The 25992-nt window shown below is 51.0% G+C and overlaps 1 protein-coding gene across 1 annotated transcript in view; it reads right to left on the bottom strand.

Annotated features, from left to right (window-relative positions):
- USP40 (ubiquitin specific peptidase 40) overlaps positions 1–25779 on the bottom strand; it is a 69393-nt gene extending 43614 nt beyond the window's left edge. The window contains 9 exon segments of the mRNA XM_020973354.2: positions 660–764; positions 8479–8607; positions 13022–13165; positions 14103–14249; positions 14896–15060; positions 17162–17275; positions 19969–20036; positions 22788–23001; positions 25667–25779. Coding sequence (XP_020829013.1) covers positions 660–764; positions 8479–8607; positions 13022–13165; positions 14103–14249; positions 14896–15060; positions 17162–17275; positions 19969–20036; positions 22788–22986 — 1071 coding nt within the window. The 5' untranslated portion in view covers positions 22987–23001; positions 25667–25779.
- Positions 25780–25992: the final 213 nt, after the last annotated feature.

Raw genomic sequence — 25992 nt, 5'->3', positions numbered from 1 at the left:
CTCTCTGAGCCTCCACGTCCTCATTACACAGCACCGACTCACCCACCTCCCAGGGTTGTGGAGAAAACCAAATGAGAGCCTGTCTGACAGCCGACCTCAAAGCACTTTACGAATCTGGCTAGTACAGTCAGTCCAGCACCCTACTATCCAGCACCCTACTATCTAAGTGCCAGGTACCATGCTGGGTGCCAAGATGCCAAAAGAAAGGCAGTCGCCGCCTCCAGTTGGAGCAAAGGTGCCACCTCCTCCATGAGGCCTGCTCAAACCCCCCAGCTGAAGGAGCCCTTGCCCCTGCCCCCTCCTCCAAGGTGGTACAAAGACCTCGCACACTCCCACACAAGCTGATGGAGCGCTCCTGGAGGGCAGGGCCACGTCTGGCCCTCCTCGCCACACTGGCACCCAGCGTGGCACCAGGCACACAGGAAGCCTCTCCTTCTCTAGTGGAGTTTCCCTGATGGGAACTTGACCCTGGAGCAATACCAGGTGTCTGCTAATTGAACATGACATGAAGGCAAACTCCAGGGCTGGCTTCCCTGAGGCCCACGTGCCTGCTGTCCAGACACGGACCTGGCACAGCATGAGAGGCTGGGGGAGGGGGACCCACCCTCCTGAAGCCCCACCCCCAGGGGAGAGAAGGAAGAGTCTGAGGCACAACATACCTGGGACAAGATATTTTTGAGGACTGTCAACGGATTGTCAGTTTCTTGAACATGTGGAAGGTCCTTCAAACTCTTGGCCTTTGCAATTGACTCAGACTCGTCTTCCTGGTGAAAACAAAGATATCCCAGTCAATGGCACCAATACAGCCACAAGACTAGGATGGCCATGAACGAAGGCCCTGGTGGACTGGACGAGGGGCTTCCCAAGGTCTCAAAGCCACCTGACCAGCCAGGACATTGGACTCAACTGTTCCATCAAAGCCCAAAGACTTTTCACTTTCTTGATAAATATGTCATCCTCCAAGCGGGGAGAACTGAGAGCACATCTTAACTGAGAGGCTCGAAGCTGTTCTTCAAGGCCAATGAGAATCACAAGAAAGAACACTGGCCCAGCACAGTGTATTTGCCACTGCGTCTAAGCCAGCCGCTCTCATGGGCACTTCTGAACTGGGAAAAGGCACCGGCCCAGGTCCTGTAGACATCAAATGTAAGGGGTACAAGACAAGAGGGGCAGGAAAACGGGCCCACAGACTTCACAGGGTAGGCCACGCGACCCCTCTCAACCCCAAAGCCTCCCCTCTGGTGATGATTTCTTATTTGGCCTCCTGGTACCTACTGGCTTATGGCTTGTCTCCCCCTTGAGACCGGTAGCTCCCCAAAGGCAGGATCTGTTTTTTGCCTTTCTCCGCATCCCCAACAATCAGCACAATGCGCAGCAGCATGCTATCTTCTCACACATGTTGGCCATCCCTTCCCTCTTACAAGTAGCCTGGAGTGGCTATGGGTGCTCGTGTGGGCCATAAGAGCTCAGTTTGGATTTCAAGTGATGAATCTGCAGGTTAGCTTCCAAAAGAGACCAATGCTCATACACATTCTACTGTCTCAGGAAGAGTCCCAGACACAATGGAATGACCTTGCCCCCTCCCACACCCCGCCTCCCCCCCCCAATCTCTAGGGGCCTTGGTCCATGAGGTCTGGCCAGGCAAGCAGAGAAGGAGCAGCCAGGCCAGAAGGGTTCTCTCATGCCCAGCACTGAGGTCCACGTGACTGTGAGGCCCGTCCAATCGGTCCATCCCTCTGCGGTGACTAGGCAGGTGGTGAATCACAAAGTGACCAGTTTGAGGCAGAAGTACTTGGAAAGGCCCTGCAGGTCTGTCTCCAGCCAGACGGCAGGCAGGCAGATACCACATCATCGCGGGAGGCAGCAGGGAGAGGGCTTCCCTTGGAGCCACCTTGAGAGCTCCATAAGATGAGGGGGTGGGCTCACTGGCCAGTGAGGCCCTTCCAGCTCTGACTCTACCTAGGAACTCAGGGCCAGCTGTGTGATTAGGATTAAGTCACTGAACCTCTGTGTCCTCATCCAGAAAATGCAAAAACAATCTTTGCAGGGCTGGGATAAGAGCCCCTTGCAAATCCACAAAGCTGCCCAAGCATGCTGAAACTGGCCAAGTGCAAAGACAGAGGTTCAGACCAAATCCATCAAGTCACAGACGTCTTAACCTGCCACGTCTGTAGTCTGGACCCAGACCCACCTTTCTAGCTATCTCCACAACACCAGCCTCTCCTGTCACAGGCTTCGGACATTTTACACTCACTCCCTTCCTCCTACCCACTTTCCAGGAGTCATCAGGCAGGGTCATCCTCATCAGTCTCATCCTCAGCGGTCACGGTCATCCTGATTGGTTGAGGTCGCTGTTCTCACAGGCTGATGTCACCATCCTCATCAGGGCCCTTCCTGCCCCCCACCCACCCCAGTTTCCTAGCCTGGCTCTGAACATACAAATCAAATCAGTCCTGCCAGGACACTCATCCCTGGCTACCACTCTTTTAGAATAGAAACATCACGCAGGCAAGAACCATCTCCCATCCCTGTATCTGTCTCTTCAGCACTGGGTTGAGATCAAGGACTCTGACTGCTTTTCCGCCCCCCACCCCCGTTACCTTTGCACCTGAGAGGGCAGACACGAAGGCCCCACAGCCTGACAGCACTGACCACCAAAGTGGGCAACCTCCTCAGTGCCCGTATGAAGAGAAGAGAGTATCTCATTTCTGTTAACACTACAAAGCACAAGAAACAATGGCGCTTTCTCTAAAACGGCCAGAAGTATTTACCTAAAGCTACCAGTGAGTACTATCTGGAATGGGGACAAGCTCGAAGCCTTCCCAATAAGAACAAGCATGAAACAAAGCTGCCTATTATCACCAATACTGCTCAGTATTGTATTAGAAATGACACGGAGGCAGAGCCAAGATGGCGGAGTAAAAGCAGGGCTTGCTTGAGCTCTCCCCCAAACCCCTCCAAATACCTATAAAAAATGGCTCTGAACAAATTCTAGAGCAGCAAAACCCACAAAAAGACAGAGTGAAACAAAATCCCAGCCCAAGACAGATACAGGGATGGTTGATTGGAAAGGTATATCGCGCCAGGGTGATGGAGGAGCGCAGCGCGGTGTGGGTGCACAGGCAAACCAGGCCTCAGAACCAGGAGCGGGCCTCAGAGGACTGAATCGTGGTCAGCTGTGGCAGTTTCCAGACGTCTCAACCCACGAACACCAAAGACAACTTAGAAGGTCAGTGGGAAAAGTCTGTGACTGCAGTAAGAGAGAGAAGCTTAGTCCTAGGCCCAGTACCTAAGCTTGGCCCTGGGGCAGCATCTGCTTCCAGAGCTTCTGGCCCACAGACTAGGGAATCAAGTGGCTGATCAGAGGGGGACTGCAGGGATCTCTCTGCCAGTGCTGGGGCAGGAATCTCTTGCTTTGTCTGTGCTTGGATCTGGGTCACAGTTCTGGGTGGCAGCCCTGGGGCAAGGAAGAGGACTGGCATGGTGGAGCTTGTAGTGGTGGTACAGAGCAAATCCTCCTCACAGTTCCAAGGCAGAAAAGAGTACTTGTGGTCCCTCATAGACCAGAGCACAGGCCAGGAAAGGAGTAAACACCTCGCCCCCTTATCATACTACCTTGGAACAGCTGAAAATTTACGGGTCCCTAGAAGTACCTCTGAAAACAGCTACACAAAACCCCCAAAGCTTGGGACAATACATTCTCCACACGGGAAGCAGACTCCTACCTTAATAAAGAGTTTAAAATTCAAGTAACTGGCTAGGAACATGAGCAAACAAAGGCGCAAAAAAAGTCAGACCACAGAATCCTTCTTTCGTAACAAAGAAGATCAAAACATGCAACCAAAAGAAGACAACAAAATCAAAGTTCCTACATCCAAAGCCTCCAAGAAAAATATGAATCAGTTCCAGGCCACGGAAGAGCTCAAAAAGGAGTCTGAGGAACAAGTAAGAGAAGTAGAGGAAAAACTGGGAAGAGAAATGAGAGTGATGCAAGAAAATCATGAAAAACAAAGCAATAGCTTGCTAAAGGAGACCCCCCAAAAAAAATACTGAAGAAAATAACACCTTAAAAAATAGCCTAACCCAAATGGCAAAAAAGGTCCAAAAAGCCAGTGAGGAGAAGAATGCCTTAAAAAGCAAAATTGGCCAAATGGAAAAGAAGTCCAAAAGCTTAGTGAAGAAAATTAGAATGGAGCAATTGGAAGCTAGTGACTTTATGAGAAATCAAGACACTGTAAAACAAATCCAAAAGAATGAAAAAAAAATAGAAAACAATGTGAAATATCTTATTGGAAAAACAACTGACCTGGAAAACAGATTCAGGAGAGAGAATTTAAAAATTATTGACTATCTGAAAGCCATGATCAAAAAAAGAGCCTAGACATCATCTTTCAAGAAATCATCAAGGAAAACTGCCTGATATTTTAGAACCAGAGGGAAAAGAATTGAAAGAATCCACCCATCACCTCCTGAAAAGAGATCCCTAAAGGAAAACTCTAGAATATTGTAGCCAAATTCCGAGTTCCCAGGTCAAGGAGAAAATATTGCAAGCGGTCAGAAAGAAACAATTCAAGTTTGTAGAAACACAATCAGGATAACACAAGAGTTAGCAGCTTCTACATTACAGGACCAGAGAAAATTGGATATAATATTCCAGAAGGCAAAGGAGATAGGATTACAACCAAAAATCACCTACCCAACAAAACTGAGTATAATCCTTCAGGGGAAAAAATGGTCATTCAGTGAAATAGAGGACTTTCAAGCATTCTTGCTGAAAAGACCAGAGCTGAATAGAAAATTTGACTTTCAAATACAAGACTCAAGTGAAACATGAAGAGGTAAACAGGAAAGAGAAATCATAAGAGACTTATTAAGGCTGAACTGTTTACATTCCTGCATGGAAAGATATTTGTAACTCATGAGACCTCTGTCAGTATTAGGGTAGTGGGAGGGAAATAATTATATGTATGTAGATAGATAGAGGGCACAGGGTGAGTTGAAGATGAAGGGGTGATATCTGGAGAATAAAATTAAGGGGTGAGAGAGAATTATACTGGGAGAAAGAGAAAGGGAGAGGTAGAATGGGGTAAATTATCTCACATAAAAGACAAGAAAAGGCTTTTACAGTGGAGGGTAAGTAGGGGAAGGTGAGAAGGAATGATTGAATCTTATTCTCATAGCATTTGGTTTAAGGAGGGAATAGCATACACATTCAATTGGGTGTGGAAATCTATCTTACCCTACAGGAAAATGGGTGGAAGGAGATAAGAAAGCAAGGGGATGTTAAAGGGGAGGGCAGACTGCGGGAGGACATAATCAGAAGTAAACACTTCTGAGGAGGGACCGAGACAAAAGAGAATAGAATAAATGGGGGGCGGGATAGGGTGAAAGGAAATATACTTAGTTTTTCACAACATGACTACTCTGGAAGTGTTTTGCATGACTACACGTGTATAACTGCATTGAGCTGCTTGCCTCTTCAATGAGGGTGGGTGGAGAGGGAGGAAAGGAGAAAATTTGGAACCCGAAATTTTAAAAACACATGTTAAAAACTGTTTTCATACGCAACTGGGAATTAAGAAATACAGGAAATAAGGTACAGAAATCTATCCTCCCCTACAGGAAAATAGAAGGGGAAGGGGATAAAAGAAGGGGGGAAGAGATAGAAGGGAGGGCAGACTAGGGGAAGGGGTATCCAGAATGTACACCATCATTGGGTGGGGGGAGGGAGAGATGGGGAGAAAATGTGGAACTCGAAATCTTGTGGAAGTGAATGTTGAAAACCAAAAATAAATAAATTTTTAAAAAAAGAAAAAGAAATGATAGCAATAGCAATAAGAGAAGAAATTGAAGAAATCAGAAGGGTCAATGAACCAATAAAACCATCTCTTTTGCTGACGCTATAATGATATACTTGGAAAGGCCTAGAGATTCAACTTAAAGACCAGCTGAAACAATCAATTTTAGCAAAGCAGCAGAAGATAAAATAAACCCTCATAAATCATCAGCAATTACACGTATGTTACCAAAAAAACACTCCACGGACAGATGTTGAGAAATACCTGGACAGTGTAACATTCCTAGGAGCACACCTACCAGGATAAACCCAGGAACTACACAAACATAATCATAAGACACTTTTTCCACAAATAAAGTCAGACTTAAATAACTGGAGAAAGATTAATTGTTCATGGGTGGGCAGAGCCAATAATATAATAAAAATGATAACTCTACCTAAACTAATTTACTTATTCAATACCATCCCAATTAAATTACCAAAAAATTATTTTATTGAGCTAGAAAAAAATAACAAAAAGTCAAGAATATCAAAGGAATTAATGAAAAAAAAATGTAAAGGATCCTTAACAGTACCAAATCTTAAACTACATTATAAAATAGTAATTATCAAAAATATCTGGTACTGGCTAAGAAACAGAATGGTGGATCAGTGGAACAGAGTAGACGTACAATACACAACAGTAAATGATTGTAGTAACCTTGTGTTTGACAAATGTAAAAATTTAAGCTTTTGGAATAAGAATTCACTATCTGGGAAAGCTGGAAAATAGACTGGCAGAAATTGAGTGTCGACCAATATCTTACACCATCTACCAAGATAAGGCCAAAATGGACACATGACCCAGATATAAAGGGAGATATCATAAGCAAATTAGGAGGACATGGAACATATTACTTATCAGACTTATGGATAGGAGAAGAATTTATAGAGAGCATTGTAAGATATAAAATGGGCAATTTTTATCACATTAAATTAAAAAGGGTTTGTATAAACAAAACTCACGTAGCCAACAGAGAAGGAAATCAGAAAATTGGGGAAAAAATTTTAAAGTTAGTTTCTCAGATAAAGGTCTCATATCTCAAATATATAAGGACCTTTGTCAAATCTATAAGAATATGAGTCATTCACCAACTGATAAATGGTCAAAGGATATGAACAAGCAATTTTTCAATAAATGAATCAAAGATATATAGAAATAAATACAGATATAGATATAGATATACACATACACATATATAATCAAATGAAAAAGTTCTCTAAATCATTATTGATTAGAAAAATGCAACAACTCTGAGATATCATCTCATACCTATCAGGTTGACTAAGATGATAGAAGAAAACAACAAATATTGGAGGGGATATGGAAAAATTGGGTCACTAATACACCATTGCTGGAACTGTGAACTGATCCAACCATTTTGGAGAACAATCCAGAATGATGCCCAAAGAGCTATAAAACAGCACATACCTTTGACCTGGCAATGTTGTTATTAGGTTTGTTTCCCAAAAAGATAAAAAGGAAAAAAGAAAAGAACCTATATGTTCTAAAATGTTTACAGCAGCTCTCTTTGGAGTGGCAAAGAACTAGAAACTGCAGGGATGCCTGTTACCTAGGGAATGGCTGAACCAGTTGTGGTACATAATTGTGATGGAATATTACTGTGCTGTGGGAAATGATGGGCAGGTTGATTTTAGAAAAACACGGAAAAATTCACATGAAATAATAAAGAGTGAAATGAGCAGAACCAAGAGAATGTTGAATACACTAACAGCAATACTGATGAAAGAATAACTGTGAACAATCATGTTATTCTGAGTATTATAAATACTCAAATCAACTACAAAGGACCTATGAAGGAAGATGCTATCCATCTCCAGAGAAAGAACTGTTAAACAGAAGTACACATAGTATGGTTTTATGCGTGTGTGTAAATATATAAACATATTTATATTTAATACATAAATACCTATATATAAATATCTGTGTCAAATGGTAGCCTTCTATAATGTGGGATGGGGAGGGAGGGAGACAGTTTGGAACTTAAAAAGAATGTAACAAAAATCACAATTAAAAAAAGAGAGAGTCCCAAGAGTGTGTGTGGGCAACAAGGGCGATGGCAGAAAAGACAAAAACAGCCCCCCAAAGATGGCAGGCAGCAGCGCAAAGAGAAACATGAGAGCTGCCACATCATGCAGCCAACCTTGGGCATAGCCCCTGCGTTTGGCCCAAGGCTAACTAGATGAAGCAACAGGGACAGAGCCCGGCGAGGGCCGGAGAAGAGGAGCCTGGCCAGGGCAAGAAAGGGGATGCTCAGCCTTGCCTCAGCAATGTCTGGTGTCCTACAAGAGAACCCTGACTATGCAGGAGCCTTCTGGTCCTTGGGGGCAGCCTTTCCCATCACCCTGCTCACCTTGCACCATTCCCTGCCCTTTCTTCCTTCTCATTACTCGAGGGACGATTACAGGACACCGTGAAGGGTAAAATTGTCTCTTGGGTGTTGCAGGTACCAATCTGGCCTGCCTCCTCAGTTACCTTGCCAAGAACTGAGCTCTGTTTCTTCCCACGGCCCCAAGTGCCTACAGACAGTCTACACACAGCAAAGGCTCACTGCCTCCCCCCAAGAGGTGACTTTTGGAAACAACCGAGCAGATCGTCAGTGGCCCATGTCCACACTCACCTCAAACTGCCAGTTTCCCAACTGGTCCACATCTTTAATATACACGTGGTAATGTCCTCCATAGCAGCCGCCTTTGTGTATAATAACAGAGAAGAGGTCGTACACATACTCTGAGTCATCCAACTCGGTCTGAAAGGAAAAGAAGGAAACTGCGTCAGTTGTCATTGGTGAGGAAGGACCTGAGCAGAGGAGATGACAGGGAATCCCAGGGTCCCATGAGGAGCTGCTGGCCATTTAAAAACAGACTTCAATTACAAAACTGTCTGTCAGTGGCTTGATTGGGCACAGATGGCAGCGCGCCAGCCAATACCTCGTCTAGGCCACTAGCGGGCGCCACCGCGCACAGAGCGCTGAGTCTAGAGTCAGGAAGACAAGTTCAAATCCAGCCTCTGGCACTTATGAGCAGGGTGACCGCGGCCAAGTGACTCCACCTATCTGCCTCAGCTGCCTCAATGGTAAAATAGGGCAACAATAGCAGACCCCTCCCAGGGCTGCTGAGGATAAAACGAGACCCTGTTTGTACAGTGCTTTGCACGCCTCAAACGGCAGCTGTTTAGTGTGGCCCTTACTCCCTTGGAGAAGGTCTATCCAAACACAGGCCCTAAACTATGCCAAGATCTGATTTTGATACCCAAGGCTGAGTTCTGATGAGATGCTCACACCCCCTCAAGAGTCCTGCTACGCCTCCTTTTCTGGAGACTTCTGAGAAAGGGGAGAAGTCCTCACATGCTCCCGGGGAAAGCATGAGGGAGGGAGCTCTGCTCGTCCTTTGCCTTCCCCGGCTCGGAGCCTACAGTCAGGTGCTCAGCGGTCTGGCCCTAGGTTCACAGGATGGACTCCGGAGCTCCCCAACGGGAGGATGAGCGCACTTCACAAAGTTCTTCCTTTGCTGGATGAGGAGGTGGGGTGAGACTCACTGGGAGGTGACAGCTACTCTCTAACAGCAAGGGGCCTCAGAGGCCAACGAGCCCGGCCTGAGCCTGAGCCAGAACAGCTCCTCGCCTTCTTTGGGCCATGGTCCCCTTAGCCATCGGGTGCAGTCTGTGGACACCTTCCCAGAATCACACTGTAAACTAATTGAGAGAAGGGCTATACTTCAGTAGAGATGAGGACTAACTCAGCTGTCACCCTGACAAGTCCACGGAACCCCAGGGTGAGCACCCCTTATCTGGATCACCTCCACCAAGTGCTCGTCCTGCCTTCACTCACAGACCGTGGACCCTTGAAAGTTACCCCATCCCTGCAGGGCAGGCAGGCCCTTCAGTTTGCTTCTCCTTATTTTTTTAAAGTATTTACCCAAATGAAGAAATTAAAGCTACCTATAATCATATGAAAAAACGCTATGAATCACTACAAATTAGAGAAATGCAAATGAAAACAACTCTGAGGTACTACCTCACACCTATCAGATTAGCTAATATGACAGAAAAGGAAAATGATAAATGTTGGAGAAGATGTGGGAAAATTAGAACACTAATTCATTGTTGGTGGAGTTGTAAACTAATCCAACCATTCTGGAGAGCAATTTGGAACTATGCCCAAAGGGGTATAAAACTATGCATAATCTTTGATTCAGCAATACCACTACTAGGTCCATATTCCAAAGAGAGCAAAAGAAAAGGACCCACATGTACAGCAATATTTATAGCAGCTCTCTCTGTGGTGGCAAAGAGAGGGGATGCCCATCCATTGGAGATGGTTAAAGAAGTTCTGCTTTAAGATTGTAACAGAATACCATTGTTCCATAAGAAGTGAGGGGCAGGGAAACGAGTATGGCAGAAACTAGGCATAGACCCAAATCTCACACCATATACCAAAATAAAGTCAAAATGGGTTCAGGACTTAGATATAAAGGCTGATACCATAAGTAAACTGGGAGAACAAGGAACAGTTTACCTATCAGATCTATGGAGAACAGAAGAATTCATGACCAAACAGGAGACAGAGAACATTATGAAAAGCAAAATGGATAATTTCGATTACATTAAATTGAAAAGTTTTTGCACAAACAAAGCCAATGTAACTAAGATTAGAAGGAAGGTAGAAAATTGGGAAAGAATTTTTACAACCAGTCTCTCTGATAAAGGCCTCATTTCTAAAACATATAGAGAATTTGACAAATTTATAAGAACACAAGCCATTCCCCAATTGATAAATGGTCAAAGGATATGAACAGACAGTTCTCAGAAGAAGAAGTTAAAGCCATCTATAGTCACATGAAAAAGTGTTCTAAATCGTTATTGATTAGAGGTACCACATCACACCTATCAGAGTGGCCAACATGACAAAACAGGAAAATGATCAATGTTGGAGAAGATGTGGGAAAACTGGAACACTAATACATTGTTGGTGGAATTGTGAAATGATCCAACCATTTTGGAGAACAATTTGGAACTATGCTCAAAGGGCTACAAAAATGTGCATACCCTTTGATCCAGCAATAGCACTTCCAGGGCTATATCCCAAAGAGATCAAACAAGTGGGAAAAGGACCCACATGAACAAAAAATTCATAGCAGCTCTTTTTGTGGTGGCAATGAATTGGAAATTGAGAGGATGCCCATCAACTGGGGAATGGCTGAGCAAGTTGTGGTGTATCAATGTAATGGAATAGTATTGTGCTACAAGAAATGATGAGCAGGCAGACTTCAGAAAAACCTGGAAAGACTTGTGTGGTCTGATGCTGAGTGAAGTGAGCAGAACCACGAGGACTTTGTACACAATAACAGCCACGTGATGCGATGACTAAGATTGTTAAACTGAACCCTTCTCAGCATTATGAGGATCTAAGACATCTCCAGAGGCCTTGGGGATGGAAAAAGCTGTCCACATCCAAAGAAAGAACTATGGAAGTCGAATCGCTCTCACGTATTTTTACCTTCTGTTGAGTTTTGTTTCCTCTTTCTGATGGTTCCTCCTATCGGTTTTAATTTTTACTTACAACTTCACTAATGTGAAAATATGTTTAACAGGAATGTAAATGTAAAGCCTATATCAGATTGTGCGCCGTCTTGGGGAGGGTGGGGGGGGAGGAAGGGGGAGAAAATTTTTAAACTCAAAAGCATATGGAAGCGATTGTTGATAAATCAAAATAAATTAATAAAATTTAAAGAAAGAAAAAAAGAAAGAAAGAAATGAGGGGCAGGCGGATTTCAGAAAAACCTGGAAAGACTTGCACGAACTGATGCTGAGTGAAGTGAGCAGAACCCGGAGAACACTGTACACAGTCACAGCCACATCATGCAGTGACCCCCCTACAAATGACTTGGCTCTTCTCAGCAGTACAAGGATCCAAGACAGTGCCAAAAGACTCAGGATGGAAAATGCCCTCCACAGCCAGAGAAAGAACTGTGCGTGTCCATGCAGATGGAAGCAGGCTGCTGTCACTTTTCATTCTTCATTTCTTCTTTTTCATGGTTTTCCCATTTTGTTCTGATTCTTCTTTCACAAATGACTAATGTAGAAATGTTTAACATGATTGGACGTGTGTAGCCCATATCAGACTACCTGCTGTCTTGGGAAGGGACAAAAATCTGGAACTCAAAATCTTACAAAAATGAATGTTGAGAACTATCTTTACATGTAATTGGAAAAAAAAAGATGCTATTAAAGGAAAAAAAGTATTTGCCCAAGTTTAGAGAAAGATTTCATTTCAAGTGGAAAGTACTTTTCCAAATGAATTTGGCTCAACATGAAAAGAAGGTGTAGAAACAATTCAGGCAGAATGCGGATGGCTGAGGCTGGAGAATTCAGAATCTGAAGGACAAGGACAGCAGGCAGTTTCCTCCACTAAGCAAAGTTCCCTGATCCTTCCCAAATCCCAAAGTCAAGGGGCCAGGGGGCGTCTCTGCAACAACTGATGGCCTACTTCCTGAGATGAAGGCAGAGATGTAGACACGATGAGAGCCAAATCTCACGCCCGGACGTGGGAAAGCATGGAAGCCAGCACACCAATAAGAACATAAAGATTACTGACCTTCATCTAGCTCTTTAAGACTGGGAATGCACTTCTAGGGTCTCTCCCTGGATCCTCACATTATCACTGTGGGTAAGGTGCATTTGCAATGCCCATTTTACAGATAAGGCAGCTGAAGCAGATCCAGGTGAAGGAATCTGCCTAGGGTCACCCAACTAGGATATGCGGTCTGATGCAAACTCCAGGCCTCCCCCAATCCAAGTTCAGCGTTCTCTCCATGGTACCACTTATCTGCCTAGACTTGAAGGGAAGAAGACTGCAGCTCCCCAAGGGACATTTTGGGGCTGCTAAGGGGTCTCTGAAGTAAATGCTGCACAACCCCCGCTACGTCCTGCAAACCCTCCTAACCCAGCACCTGACTGGACTAATGTGCAATGGTGGAGGGTGGGGGGGACCTTGACTGAGGGCCCTGAATGCCGATTTAAGTGGGTTGGGCCCCATCAGGACAACAAGCACGCTGACCACAGAATGAGACGTCACCCACTCAACCACCCCAGAAGCGCACACTCGGTCACGTCCCGCCCAGAGGAGCGACAACGAAGGAACTAGCCAACACAAAGGCGCCGACCTGCTCACAGAAGGGCTTCAGGTCCATCTGCAGAGGGAATGTGTAGCAGCCTGTCTCCTTGTAGCGCTCACATTTGGCAAAATCAAAATTAAACCTCAGCAACGAAATCGTCAGAAAAGGAGGCAGCTTCCGCAGCCGGGCCGACTGTGGAGACAAGACCGGCGCTGTGAGGACGGGCGAGGAGTGGCGCATGTCTGTACACACCCATACACACGTGCACGTACACGTGCTCACGGCAGGTACCCACGAGGGCTGCAGACAACTTCCAAGGCCCTGGGAAAGCCACAGGCCGAAAGTACACGTGACTGACACAAAGTGACCCCAGAAGAGCCTCCGTACCCTGTCTATCCACTGGCCCCCTCCACACACCCCCCACCAGCCTCTGCCCTTGTTCCTTTGGGGGATCCAGGACCACAGGCCAGCCACCCTCCTCCACACTGCCCTGTCCACATCCTGGCCAGAGATGGGCAACTGCCCACTCACGGTCCCCGAGGGTCCTGCACATCCACGGATGGCTTCTCCACGGTCTCTCTCAGACACAAGGGTGCCCCATGGTTTATGGGCATATGGGAGGAGGATAATCCCAGAGCTATAGATGGTCCCACCCTCCCATTATTCAGAGGAGGGCTGAGGACCAGAGCAAAGGCCCAGACTCAAACCTAGCTGGGTATTCAGCTGTGGCGAGGGAGGGAAGGGGAGTCTTAGGGGTGGTCAGCAGACCAACCTGTCACATTCTCCTTGAGGAGCCTGGGCGCCATGTCAGAGAGCTAAGGACATCGCCCGGACAGCCTGTCCTCCCTGGGCAGAGAGGAAATGCACTGGGGCGGGAAAAGGAAGCCTCCTGTGGCAGGGAAAGCAGAAGAAACCAAGAGCCCATTTCCCCAAACCAGGCCTGTTTCCTCAATTCAGCCAGACAAGCACTGGGGTCCTGCCGCCCCTGAATCAACGTGTGACCTGGCCAGGTCACTTTGCCCCACCTGCCTCGTTTTCCTACTCTGTAAAATGGGACAATACCCACACAGCCTTCCTTAGCCCAGTGCCCGGCACACAGCAGGTGCTCAATCAATGCTCCCTCCCTCACCTTGGTGGCGCTGACGAGCTTGTTGCACGTTCCACAGTGATACAGGTTCTCCGCATCGAAGAATTCCTCTTCCACATACATGCTCCAAAGAGCTTCCTCAAGGCCGGACAGGTTTTTGACGGCCACTGTCAAGTCCAAGAAATCCTCCTGTCGCTCAGGGAAGGACAAAAGTCCGTGAGGGGCGCTGGACCAGGAGGCCTGCAGCCTGCACCACGAGAGCCAGAGCCAAATGACGTGGCTGTAGGCAGCCTGCCATCTCTGAGGTGGCCTAGAAAGAACTCCTCATTGGACAGGGGAGGAAGTCAAGGCTCAGAGTGGAAAGAGACTGGCCCCGGGTCACACAGACCGATAAGTGCCTGAGGTGAGATCAGAACCCAGGTCCTCCTGACTTTGACGCCCGGGGCCACGTGGCCTCTCTTACACACCTCACCCAGGGCTACAAACCAGACACATCACCCATCACTCCATCCCCAGGAGGCCCGGTCCACCTGCCACCCTATTCTGCACCTGTGCCCCACTCCCTCTACCCCACCCACCTGAGAGGAGGACAGAAGGCTTCCCGAGAAATTCACCAGGACCAAGATGGTTGGTCACCTCCTCCTGGGATGAAGGGGGGTCAGCATTCTGACTCCCAGAAGCCCTAACAGGCCAGCCCCTCCATCAGGACCCCCACCTTCCTTCTCCCCGGGCCTGCAGCCCCTCTACAAGGAATGATTCCTGACCCTTTGCCCAGCCCTGCCCAAAGAGACTCCTCTCGGTGTCCTCAGGTGCCAGGGCCTCGGCCAGGACCCACCTGTCGCTCACTGATGTTCTCACACTCCTTGCACGTGATGTGGTTCACAATGGTGCCGTGGTAGAGGCGGTTAATGAGGTCATGGCCAGAGGTGCCCACCAGGGAGCTTTCCAGCGCGCTGAAGAGAATCCGGTTCAGCTCCTGGACATCGTGCTGCCTCATCTCCTGCAACACAGGGACAGTCACGAAGTCACATGCCCGCTCATTTCCACCACCAATGAAACCATGGAGAGCTGCCCATGCACCCACAACACCCACCTCTCACGCTGGGGTTTCTCTAATGGAGACAGTAGAACTAGAAAACGCTTGTCACAAATCAGACGATGGAGGAGAAATCCCAGGAAAACGGGAAAGAATTCTGATTTTCCTTTATACCAACCAGCAGGAGGCTAGCAAAGTGCATGCAGGAGAGGGCGCTAGGGAACCTGCTTTAATGAATCAGTCACCTGGTAACAGAGTGCATGTGGGAGAGGGCCCTAGGGAACCTGCTTTAATGAACCAGTCACCTGGTAACAGAGCGCATGTGGGAGAGGGCCCTAGGGAACCTGCTTTAATGAACCAGTCACCTGGTAACAGAGCGCATGTGGGAGAGGGCCCTAGGGAACCTGCTTTAATGAACCAGTCACCTGGTAACAGAGCACATGTGGGAGAGGACTCTAGCCTTAGGGAACCTGCTTTAATGAACCAGTCACCTGGTAACAGAGCGCATGTGGGAGAGGGCCTTAGGGAACCTGCTTTAATGAACCAGTCACCTGGTAACAGAGCGCATGTGGGAGAGGACTCTAGCCTTAGGGAACCTGCTTTAATGAACCAGTCACCTGGTAACAGAGTACATGTGGGAGAGGACCCTAGGGAACCTGCTTTAATGAACCAGTCACCTGGTAACAGAGCACGTGTGGCAGAGGGCCTTGCAACCTGCTTTAATGAACTAGTCATCTGGTAACAGAGTACATGTGGGACACGACCCTAGCCTCAGGGAACCTGCTTCAGTGAACCAGTCATACGGGACGGGCAGGACAACAGAGAGCAAAACAGGATGCCGCACAAGGGCCTTTACAAGTAAACATTTCCTGGCACAGGCAAAGAACAAAAGGCAGAGGAGGCTCAAGGGTGCCAAAGAGCTGGTGTCTGGAGTGACCGAACAAGTGTGGAGGTCATGCCCCACTGGCTCATGGGAGAAAAGGGACCTTCTGGGCCTAGACAGAGGGCTGGGGAAGGCCACATGCAAGAAAGGCAGGTCTGTCTCTGAGGCAGAGACAGAAAAGCTCACACCAGGGACTCTGAGGAAAGAACTGTCTGAGTTTCTCTGCTGCTGTCATTAAGGCAATGAAATAGAATGGCTAGAGAGCTGGCCACCAAGCCACAAAGATCTGGATGGGCTTTGACGGGGCTCAAGTCCCACCTGCCATTCAGGCCCTGGGCAACTCTCTAAGACCCTACCTTGCTGACAGGGTGCCCACCTGTACTGGCAGAGGGAGTTTCCTCATCCAGGAGATCCCAGGCCTGGCCGGCCTCTCACCCCCTTCCCTCAGTCTCAGCAGAATGGGTAGAATGTACCAAAGTTTTCTAGGCTTCCTGAATAAGCAGTTTAAAAAGACAGAAATCCCCCAAAGTGTGCATAGGCCATCAGCAGAAAGTGTCTCTGAAAGGAGGGCCGCATGTTTTGTGCTGCTAATACGTCTGGCTAGCCCTCTCATCTCCCAGATGAGGAAATGGAAGCCAGAGAAGGGAAGGGCCTTTCCCAAGGTCAACCAAAAAGCTCGGGACAAGCCATGGCTCCCCAGCTGCTGCTCTCTCCAGAGACCAATGAAGGCTGGCACCTTCTTGGCAACACTGAGAGGTCCAGAGCCTTGCCCCGAGTCTCTCAGCCACTATGTATCCACCGCAGAACTGAAACCCAGCTCGAAAGTGGCTTCAAACTGCTTCTCCACCTTATACTCTTTCCCCCAGCCCCTTCAAGGCCACCTTCTAAGAGCTGGGGCAGAGCTCCAGCCCTGAGACCCTGTGAAGCCTCACCCCACCGGCCTGGCCTGGCCATTATTTCTTCGCTCTTCCCTTTCCTCCTCGCATCCATGCCTGCGCCTGCCCAGGCAAGGTGCAAGGAGGCGCCCCCAGGCTAACCTGGGACACCCAAATAACATCCCGCCACCCGAGGAAGCCCCGTGGCATGCAGACATCGTCCCCTCTGCTCTTTCCGGACGCACTGCACCTGCAGCGCCCAGAGCGGGCTGCGGAGTGGTGCCCCACATGCCCTGCACTAGCCTACCTCGCTGTTGTTCCAGCCAAAGCTGTCGGTGAGGTCCGTGGTGGATGCCGCCTGCCGGTCTGAGAGGAGGAGCTGAGCAAACAACCGTTGTAACTGCAGAGGGATGACCCGCACCTGCAGGGACGGCACACACATTCCTCACGTTAGGCCCCCTCCCCCGCCAGAATCACCCAAGGGCTCCTCCACCAGGTGCACAGGAAAAGCTATGAGGGTACACGGGTGGAAATCAAATCCGAGCTCCAAAAATCAATGGGGAACTTCATCGGTCTGGCTGAGACCTCAGGCCAATGGGCCACTTAACCTGCCCTGGGCTCAGCTTCCTCATCTATAAAATGGGCGGCCCAGACTCAACGGCTCCAGCCCTTCCCTAGAGAAGCAATGAGAACCTCTGGGCCCAGGCCAAGCCCAGAGAGACGATGCAAACGGGCGATGGGGAGGCAGGGGCTGGCACTGGCTGCTCCCGAGACCCGAGACCCAGTCACCGTAGCACTCCACTGAAGGCACCAGGCGGGGGACGCTGCTCCTTCCCCATGGCCGGAGGGGCTGTGGCGGCCCTCTGCTCCCTGCGCCCTCTCTGGGCCTCTGGAGATGAGACCTCAGATAAGCGTGCGAAGCAGCACCAGAGAGCCGGCCACAGGCAGTGACTTCTTCAGCTACATCAGCTTACAAAGACGGTAACCCGGGGGCAGCTGTGGGGGCGTGAGCGCAGAGCCCAGTGAAATCACAGCTGACAAGCACAGTGAATGACCACCTCTGCGTCACTAAACCCCCTTTCATCAGGTCCTGTGTAACTAGGCAGCCCTTCCCCAAAGCATTCTGGAGAGGCCCCACAGCTACCACTAGGTTAGAAAGCAGGCTCCCTCTGAGTTCCCACTGAGTCGGTAACCACAATGCCTCGCCACAGACTTAGTTATAATAGGGAGTCAGTGATGGTGCTGCAGCAGGCCGTCGTGGCCCTATGCTGTCCCCGGAACGAGGCCTACGATGGGTAGGCCGAAGGGATGGCCGGTCAGAAAGAGCTGGGGTCCAGCAATGCCTACGATACCTGCAGGCAGCTCACGTGACATCTCACGGCTGTGGGCAGCTTTCTAAGTCTATGATTTATAGAGAGGGTGCCCATTTGCATTGTGAGGGAGTGCCCTTTACCAATGGAAGGCGAAGGCCCAGGCCAGCCCTTACCCCCATCTCTACAATGCACAAACCATGTGCTCGGCTGGCCTCAAAGACGCAAATGTCATTAAGATGTGGCCTTGGCCCATTAGGGCAGGGTGAGGGCTTACATAACATGAGACGCCTTCTATTGCTTTTCATGAACAAGATGAATTTTCATGCCCATAAAGGCTACTCCTCCTGGCCCAGGGTTCTCCCTTCCGCGCAATGAACCAAGACCCACGTTGCAGGGAAGGCCCAAAGCTGCGGGTGCATGCCACATGTGGAGGGACTGGGTGTCAACCGAGCAGCAGCCGCACCCAGGGCACACAAGCCCCTCCTCAGCCCCACGCACTCGCTCGTGAGCTGACATCTCAACTGTTTTTGTTTGTTTTTCTTTTAGGCAGTTGGGGTTAAGTGACTTGCCCAGGGTCAAAAGCTGGTGTCAAGTGTTTGGTCTGAGGCTGGATTTGAACTCGTGTCCTCCTGACTTCAGGGTCAGTGCTCCATCCGCTGCGCCACCTAGCTGCCCCTCTCATACCTCAATTGTATTCGCCTGCTAAGTTCCACACGAGACACTCAGACGCTCAGAAGCAGCATTCACATCCTTCCTGACAATGCTCCAATCTGTCAGCATCCTTCCTCAATGTGAATCTATCTAACCACAGCTGGGTATGGTCAACTGTCACCTCCTAAAGCCTGGATGCTGCTGACAACGACAGCAGCTTTGGGGCTGCCACGTCCCACGCTGATTCCGGGGACCCGCAGCAGTCCTTAGACCCCCTGGGAAGTTTTCATATGACCTGCTCTCTAAATGGGCCTCCCTCCTCTCACCAGCCGACGCGTGTGTCAAAGAGGGGCTTCTCTGGGGGACCCAGGCTGGACTGGGTGACCAAGGTCCCCTCCAGCTTTAAAATTCTGTGCTGCTGGATCAGGCCTTCTATGCTGGGCTATTTAATCCTGAGTCCCTTCTGGGTCTGCGCTAACTAAGCCCTTGGGAGAAGTCTAGAAGGAGCCTGCTTTTACAAAGCAAACAGGGTCCAGGTTGCTCATCGGCAAGGAGCACTAAGTCTTCAGGAAACGTCAGGCTGTCGGAACCAACCCTGGCTGTTAAGCGACATCAAGCTTTCTCTTTTAACTGCTCTGAATGTCAGCTCTGGGGAAGCAGCCACCAGTGCAGCACTGGTCAGGCCTCCCACACCCAATGAGGCCTTTCATTCTGACACCTTCAGTGATGTCACTTTGCTCCCCTCAGATTAAGGCTTCAGAGTCTGTCTCAGATCCACTGCCAACCCACTGAGAGTTAATACAAAAGCAAGAGGACGCAACCGTCTACCTCTGTGCCTTCGACACCCTGACAGGCAGCGAGGCCAAACCCAGACACGTCTATTTTTCCTACTTGGGAGACACAGGCTCTGAAGATACCGTGCTTAGGACAAGAAAGGAGGACAGGGCCTGTGTGGCCAGATTAAATTGAGAACAGTAGTCTAGGGATGCTCAGTCTAGTGTGGCGATAGCTCTCGCAAAGAGCAGACACTGGGGAAATCAGTTCAGCTGCTCAGAAAAGGAGCGGCCTGTCCTCTACTTGGATGAGGACCTTCTTTCCTTCAAAGTGCTCTGTTTGGCAGACTCAGGGAATCAAGGGCAGACTCTGGTACCTTCGCATTGGGGTCATCCTTGTCCTCTAAGGATCCGAGCTCTTCTGGGTCCAGAGCAAACAAAGCTTCTGCAAAGAAAAGGCAAAGGAGAACCTCAGGTCACCTTCGAGCCCCAGGCGTTCTATCTATCGGTCTGCAGGGGTTGGAGGGTCGGGGGGAGAAGAGAGATCTCCTCAGCCACAGCCTCCATGTGGCAAGGAGACACAATTTCAAAAATAAAACACTCTCAAAAGACAGTGAGGACACACATGGAGGAAATAAGAGAGTGACGTGGCTATTCAGACAATCTCCAAGGGGAGCAGCAGATCCAGGGATGAAGAGCTCTCTTTCAGGAGCCTGAGGGGCTAAGTTCTCATATGTCACCCCCAAATCTCTTTGTGGAAGAGCATCTCCCGGCAGAGGGAGGTCCCAAGACTCAAGTGAGAATCCCGACCTGCAGTCCCTGCCCCTCTTTGGCCCTCAGTTTTGTCCTCTGTAAAACGGGGGCTGGACAAGATGGCCGGAGATCTAGGAGGCTATGGACCTTCACCTTCCATGGCTAGTCCCACAAGAGCTGAGCGGCAGCGACACTACCCCTGAAACAGCAGACTCTGACAGTGAGACTTGAGTCTCTCCTACCAGGTTATTCTGCCTGGCCCTGAGCCCCCAGGATAGAGCCCATGCCTGCCCCTGACGTGGCTGGACCTGTCAGAACAAACACCGCTACTCATGGGAGCGTCACAGCGGGCTTCCCTTTTCGGAAGAACGGTGATGTTAACCGCTAGCACGTGTGTAGTGTTTCGACGCTTGTAAAGGGCACTCTCAATATCTCATCCTCATCTGATCCTCACAACCACCCTGGGAGCTAGGCATGATCATTATCTTCAGGGTCACACAGCCAGGAACTGTCTGAGGCTGGATTTGAACTCAGGTCTTCCTGACTCCAGGGCCAACACCGTATCCACTGGGGCACCCAGCTGCCTTTGGGATTAATGGGGCTGAGGAGGAAGAGAAAAGAAGGCTCAGGAAAACGGATTCAATCTTCTATCCTAGAAAGCCCCAGGAACTGAAAATTGTTTTCCCTCCCAGAGTCTAACCCAACAAGGAGATTCCCATCACGCTGAGGCCCCACTGGCCCATATGCGAACAGAGCAGTCCCCCAGCATCAACGAAGCTCTCCAATGAGGAGCATTCCCTCCCACAGCAAGCAGCCTTCAGGACCACGGACAGCGCCGGGCCCGCCTCTGGAGACCTTCCTGAGCACAGCTGCAGCCCTGCTCCTGCCATTCAAAGGGCAACAGGATGTTCACTGCCCTCCTCGCTGCACTGGGAGAAACCAAGGAGAAAAGGTAGGCTTTGTAACCGTAAAGCTCTGAGTGTGTGTGTGCATGCAGGCACCTGCATATGTGTGTGTACAAGTGCGTGTGAGTGTGTGTCCACACATGTGCACACGTGTCTGTGTGCAAGTGTGTGCGAGTATGTATGCACTGTGTGCAAGTGTGTCCATGCATGCATGTGTCTGTGTCCAAGTGTATCCACATCGTGTGCATCAGTGTGCACGTGTGAGTGAACAAGTGCATGTGTGTCTGTGTGTGCATGCATGTGTGTGCAAGTATGGATGTGTGTGCAAGTACACGTGCAAGTGTGCATGTGTGAGTGTATGAGTGTGTTTGTGAGCAAGTGTCTGAGTGTGTGACTGTGAGTACCACTGTGTGTGCGCGCATGTGTGTGTAATGTGTGTGCAAGTTCCCACAGCACTGGTATGGCAGCATCTGGAGGGAAAGTGGAGAGAGAGGCATGAAGGCCCACCAAGGATTTAGGGACAGCTGCCCTGGCTGTGCCCTGTGGGGTACAGCAGGGAGCCCCAGAGGGCTCCAAAGAAGAAGAGAGGGGCCCCCAAAGCCCAGGAGTCCTGAACTGGGCTGGGGGTAAGCAGGTCAATTCCAGGGACAGGGAAAACAATCCCTTCTTGATTTCTGCCCATCTTTGGGCATCCTCTTGCCATCCGCTGTACTCTGCTTTATTGCATTTATCATTTAAAACATGATGCTGAGAAGGGGACTGGAGAAGAGCCCCCGCGCTCTCCCCAGGAAAGCCTCTCGGTGACAGCAGCTTCAGCATACACACTCCAGGGGCATGGCTGCTCTTTTAGGCTCTCCCTGAGTTTACTTCAGAGCCAGTGAGAGCAAACCAGCAGCCAGGAGGGCACGGCCGGACTCTTAACAAGGAGGCCTTTCACCATCCAGATCAGGCTCGTTCTGGTAATCTGGTGACGACCCTAAACTCCAAACCCTCTTCCTGCTGGCTCTGACTTCTCTTCATCCGCTGACGTTGCCCTGATGCCCATGTGGGGCTCTCAGGGCAGCGGCCAATCCAGCAGCCGTGTGGGGAGTTCGAGCCAGGAGACACCTGGCTACAACTACAGCCTGGACAGTTCCTAGCTCTGGGACCCCTCCCACCCGAGACCGTGGACAGCTCATGAGAGGCAGCCTCAACTGTTATAATAGTTGACCTATGTTTACAGGGAAGGCCCTGTCTGATTTACTCAACAACGAGATGTGATAGTTATTCCGCCCCAGCAGAGACCACCAAAGATGTAGGCATGGTCCCTGGGAACAGGGTCCAGGATGGAAAGACGGCAGGGGCCTCAGAGGCGGCCGTACCCACCCCCTCGCTTTACAGGTGAGGGAACCGAGGCCGAGGGCGATGAGAGGCCTTCCCTAAGGCAGCTGGGCAGGACTGGCAGCCAGGTCCTCTGAGGGCAGCGTCCTTGACGGGACGCTCGTCTTATTTTCCATGGGGCGGAATGACACGAACAAACGTGTTTGTAAGGTGCCTACCTCGGAATTCTGGGGTGAAATGGAGAGTCTGCAGCAATGAGTTGAGGTAGCATGTCCCGGCCTGGTTCTGGATGCCACTCAGGTTGGTGATGCCCCGGGGGGGCGGCGGCTCAGGCTCTGCCCACTTGGATTTCCTTCCTTTCTCGAGGTGATTCTCTGGGATGTAGGGAAAGTCCTCTTCAAACAGGTCCCCAAACATTATGAAGGCACCAGGCTACCCTTCAAAAAACAGGCCTGTTTAGCCCTCATTTCTGCAAAGGCCTTGCCCCAAGACACCCCTAGCCTCAATGGAGGAGGACATGCAGACTCAAGTCTTCCTTTAGAAAAGAGAATTTCTGCCGTTTTCTCAGGGGCAAAGTGAGGCAGCTGGAGCCCTCGGCCCCAAAGCCCCCTAGCCTCTCTAATCCCATTAAGGTCACCCTCACAAAGTCCTGGAGGATGCTCAGGCAATGCTCCTTTACCCCCTCGTCGGCTAGGGGAGCCCATGTCTTCTGGTGCCCCTCACTTCTGAGAGAAGAGTGCACCAGGCGGGCATCAGGGCACCAGGCTTCCAGAGCTGGGCTGGCAGAGAAAGCCGGAAGGGACCAGAACTGCTCTAATGGTGACCCTGGCTTGGAACCTCATGTGTGGGGCAGAACAGAGAGCCTGGGGATTACGGGACACAGGAAGGACAGGCAAGGATTCAAGAAGTCGAATCCTGGGGGTGGGAAGTACACAAGGAGATGCCGAGGCATGACAAAGGCCAGGAGTGGTGCGGGGGGGGAGGGGGAGAAGGGCCCCAAAGGTGCTGTGCCAGTGGCATCAGCATCTTCTACCTGCAAATTGATGACACTGGCCCAGATGTCTCCAAGCTTCCTTCCCACCCAACATCCTACAGACGGCCCACCTGCCACCTTGCTCTGCTAATGAACGATGGGCCGAAAGTCCCCCTTCACCTACATCTCCAAGGTGATCAGACTTGGACACCGAGTCCAAACTCTCCCTGTTTCGAATGAGACCCGGGGGCGCTGGGCTCACTGGCCCTTCTCAGATCCCTCTGCTGGGTCACTGTGCTCCCTAGACATGGGTGTCCCCCAAGCTCCCTTCTGGGCTCTCTGCTGCCTGCAGACCACCTCACTCGATCTTATCAGCTCTCACGGCACGTTTTCATCTCAGTGCAGGGAGCCCATCTCGGCTCAGCCCGAATCTCTCTCCTGATTTTTGGCCTCACCTCTCAAATGCCTCCCGGACGTCTCAGAGCAGACATCTCCTTGGCATCCCACACTCAACTTGTCCAGAGAACTCACTGGCTTTTCCACAAAACCCTCCCCTGCTCCCAATTTCTCCATCACTGTCAAGGGGCCCACAATGTTCCCAGTGGGCCACGCTTGGAATCTTATCATCCTCAGCTCTTCATTCACCCCATACCCAAAGAGCCAATCTGCAGTCGACACTTGTCTCTCCAGGAAAAGCCCCCTCCTCTCCTCTGCCCCTGCCCCCCCACCCTGGCTCAGGCCCCCTCCTCTCCTCTGCCCCTGCCCTCGTTCAAGCCCCCTCCTCTCCTCTGCCCTGCCCCCCACCCTGGCTCAGGCCCCCTCCTCTCCTCTGCCCCTGCCCTCATTCAAGCCCCCTCCTCTCCTCTGCCCCTGTCCCCCCATTCATGCCTCCTTCTCTCCTCTGCCCCTGCCCCCCCACCCTGGCTCATGCCTCCTCCTCTCCTCTGCCCTGCCCCCCCCACCCTGCTTCAGGCCCCCTCCTCTCCTCTGCCCCTGCCCCCCACCCTGGCTCAGGCCCCCTCCTCTCCTCTGCCCCTGCCCCCCCATTCATGCCCCCTCCTCTCCTCTGCCCCTGCCCCCACTTCAGGCCCCCTCCTCTCATCAAGCCTGACTGTCTCAGGTTTCTTCCCACACAATCCTTCCTCCATTCAGCCACCAAAAGGTTCGTCCTAAAAGGGGCAGGTGCGGCCGTGTCAGCCCCTATTCCATAGTCCGCACTGGCTCCAACTGGATCCCAGGATCCAATATACAGTCTTCCCTTCTCAGAGTCCACTTGCCCATCTCTCCCCATGGGCCACTCTTGTCCCTGGCTGCCCTCGGGCCAGGAATTCTCTCCCTCTTCTTCTTCCTCCTCCTCCTCCAAATGCTCCCAGCTGCTGATGCCTTCCCCTTACAGACTGCCGCCCCTCTCTGGCCTTGGTCTCCCCGATTAGAGGGCAAGGGCTGGTCAATGCCCCCACAGTAAGGCTGAATAAACGCTTACTGCCTGATTGGGGCCTGGGTTCTAGTCCTGTTTCTGCCTCTAAGCCGCTTCCTGATCCTCACCCAGCCTCACTGTGCTGCTTCATAGCGTGGGGATGACGGCCCTGGCGGGGGCTGGGGGACTTCAGGGGAGGGGGAGCCCCGAAGGGGCTGCCCAACCACAGACTGGCAACAATGTTTCAATATCATTGCAACGTTCGGTGTCTGACCCTTGCCCTGGGGGAGGGGGTGATCTCCACGTGACCCACAGTCGGTCCCGCCCCCAGCCCTCCCACTCTCCCCCCCCCCCGCCCGCCCCTCCACACACACAAACCACGAGCCCAGAGACGTCCCCACCCCTCATCCCCCTCCTCCCTCGGGGTGAGAGCCACGGCTGTGGGTTCCAATCCCCCCCAGAACGCCGGCCTCTAAGGAAGGGCCCTGCCCGCTCTGAGGTGGGGAACCTGAGTCCAGACCCGGGGCTCGCATCGGCGTCAGTTGGTGACCCTGGACCAGGAGCTTCCCCACTCTGGGCCTCAGTTTCCCCATCTGAAGAATGGGGGCGGAGATGCCCAGGCCCTGTCTCGGTCCGGCCCCTGCCCTCCCAGAGTGGCCGCCCCACTGCCTCCGACCCCCGGGCCCCAGGCCCCGGGCCCCGCTCACCGCTAACGCCCTGCCCCCTGGCCCCACGACCCCAACGGGAAGCGATCGAGGAGGGTGCGGCGGAGAGCCGCCATTTTGGTGCGGGGGCGCCCGTCGCCTCGGCGTCCCATGCGCCTACGCACGAACTACACCTCCCACAGCGCACCGCTTTGCGCGTCCGCGCCTGACGCCAGGAGCATGAGCTCGTTTCGCAAAGCCTTGTGGGGGTTGTAGTTTGGAGGCCTCCTTGCCGCCCCCTGCCGGGTTAGAAGAGGAAAGTGAAGCCTTACTTAGAGCAGCAGAATAGCGGATCCAGAAGCATCCGAGCCTTCTTCGTCTTCCAGATA

Source organism: Phascolarctos cinereus, unplaced genomic scaffold (genome assembly GCF_003287225.1).
Source record: "Phascolarctos cinereus isolate Bilbo 61053 unplaced genomic scaffold, phaCin_HiC Scaffold_5;HRSCAF=322, whole genome shotgun sequence".
NCBI classification, from domain to species: domain Eukaryota; kingdom Metazoa; phylum Chordata; class Mammalia; order Diprotodontia; family Phascolarctidae; genus Phascolarctos; species Phascolarctos cinereus.
Note: the sequence above shows the minus strand (reverse complement) of the source record. Positions and strands in the feature narration are given on the sequence as shown.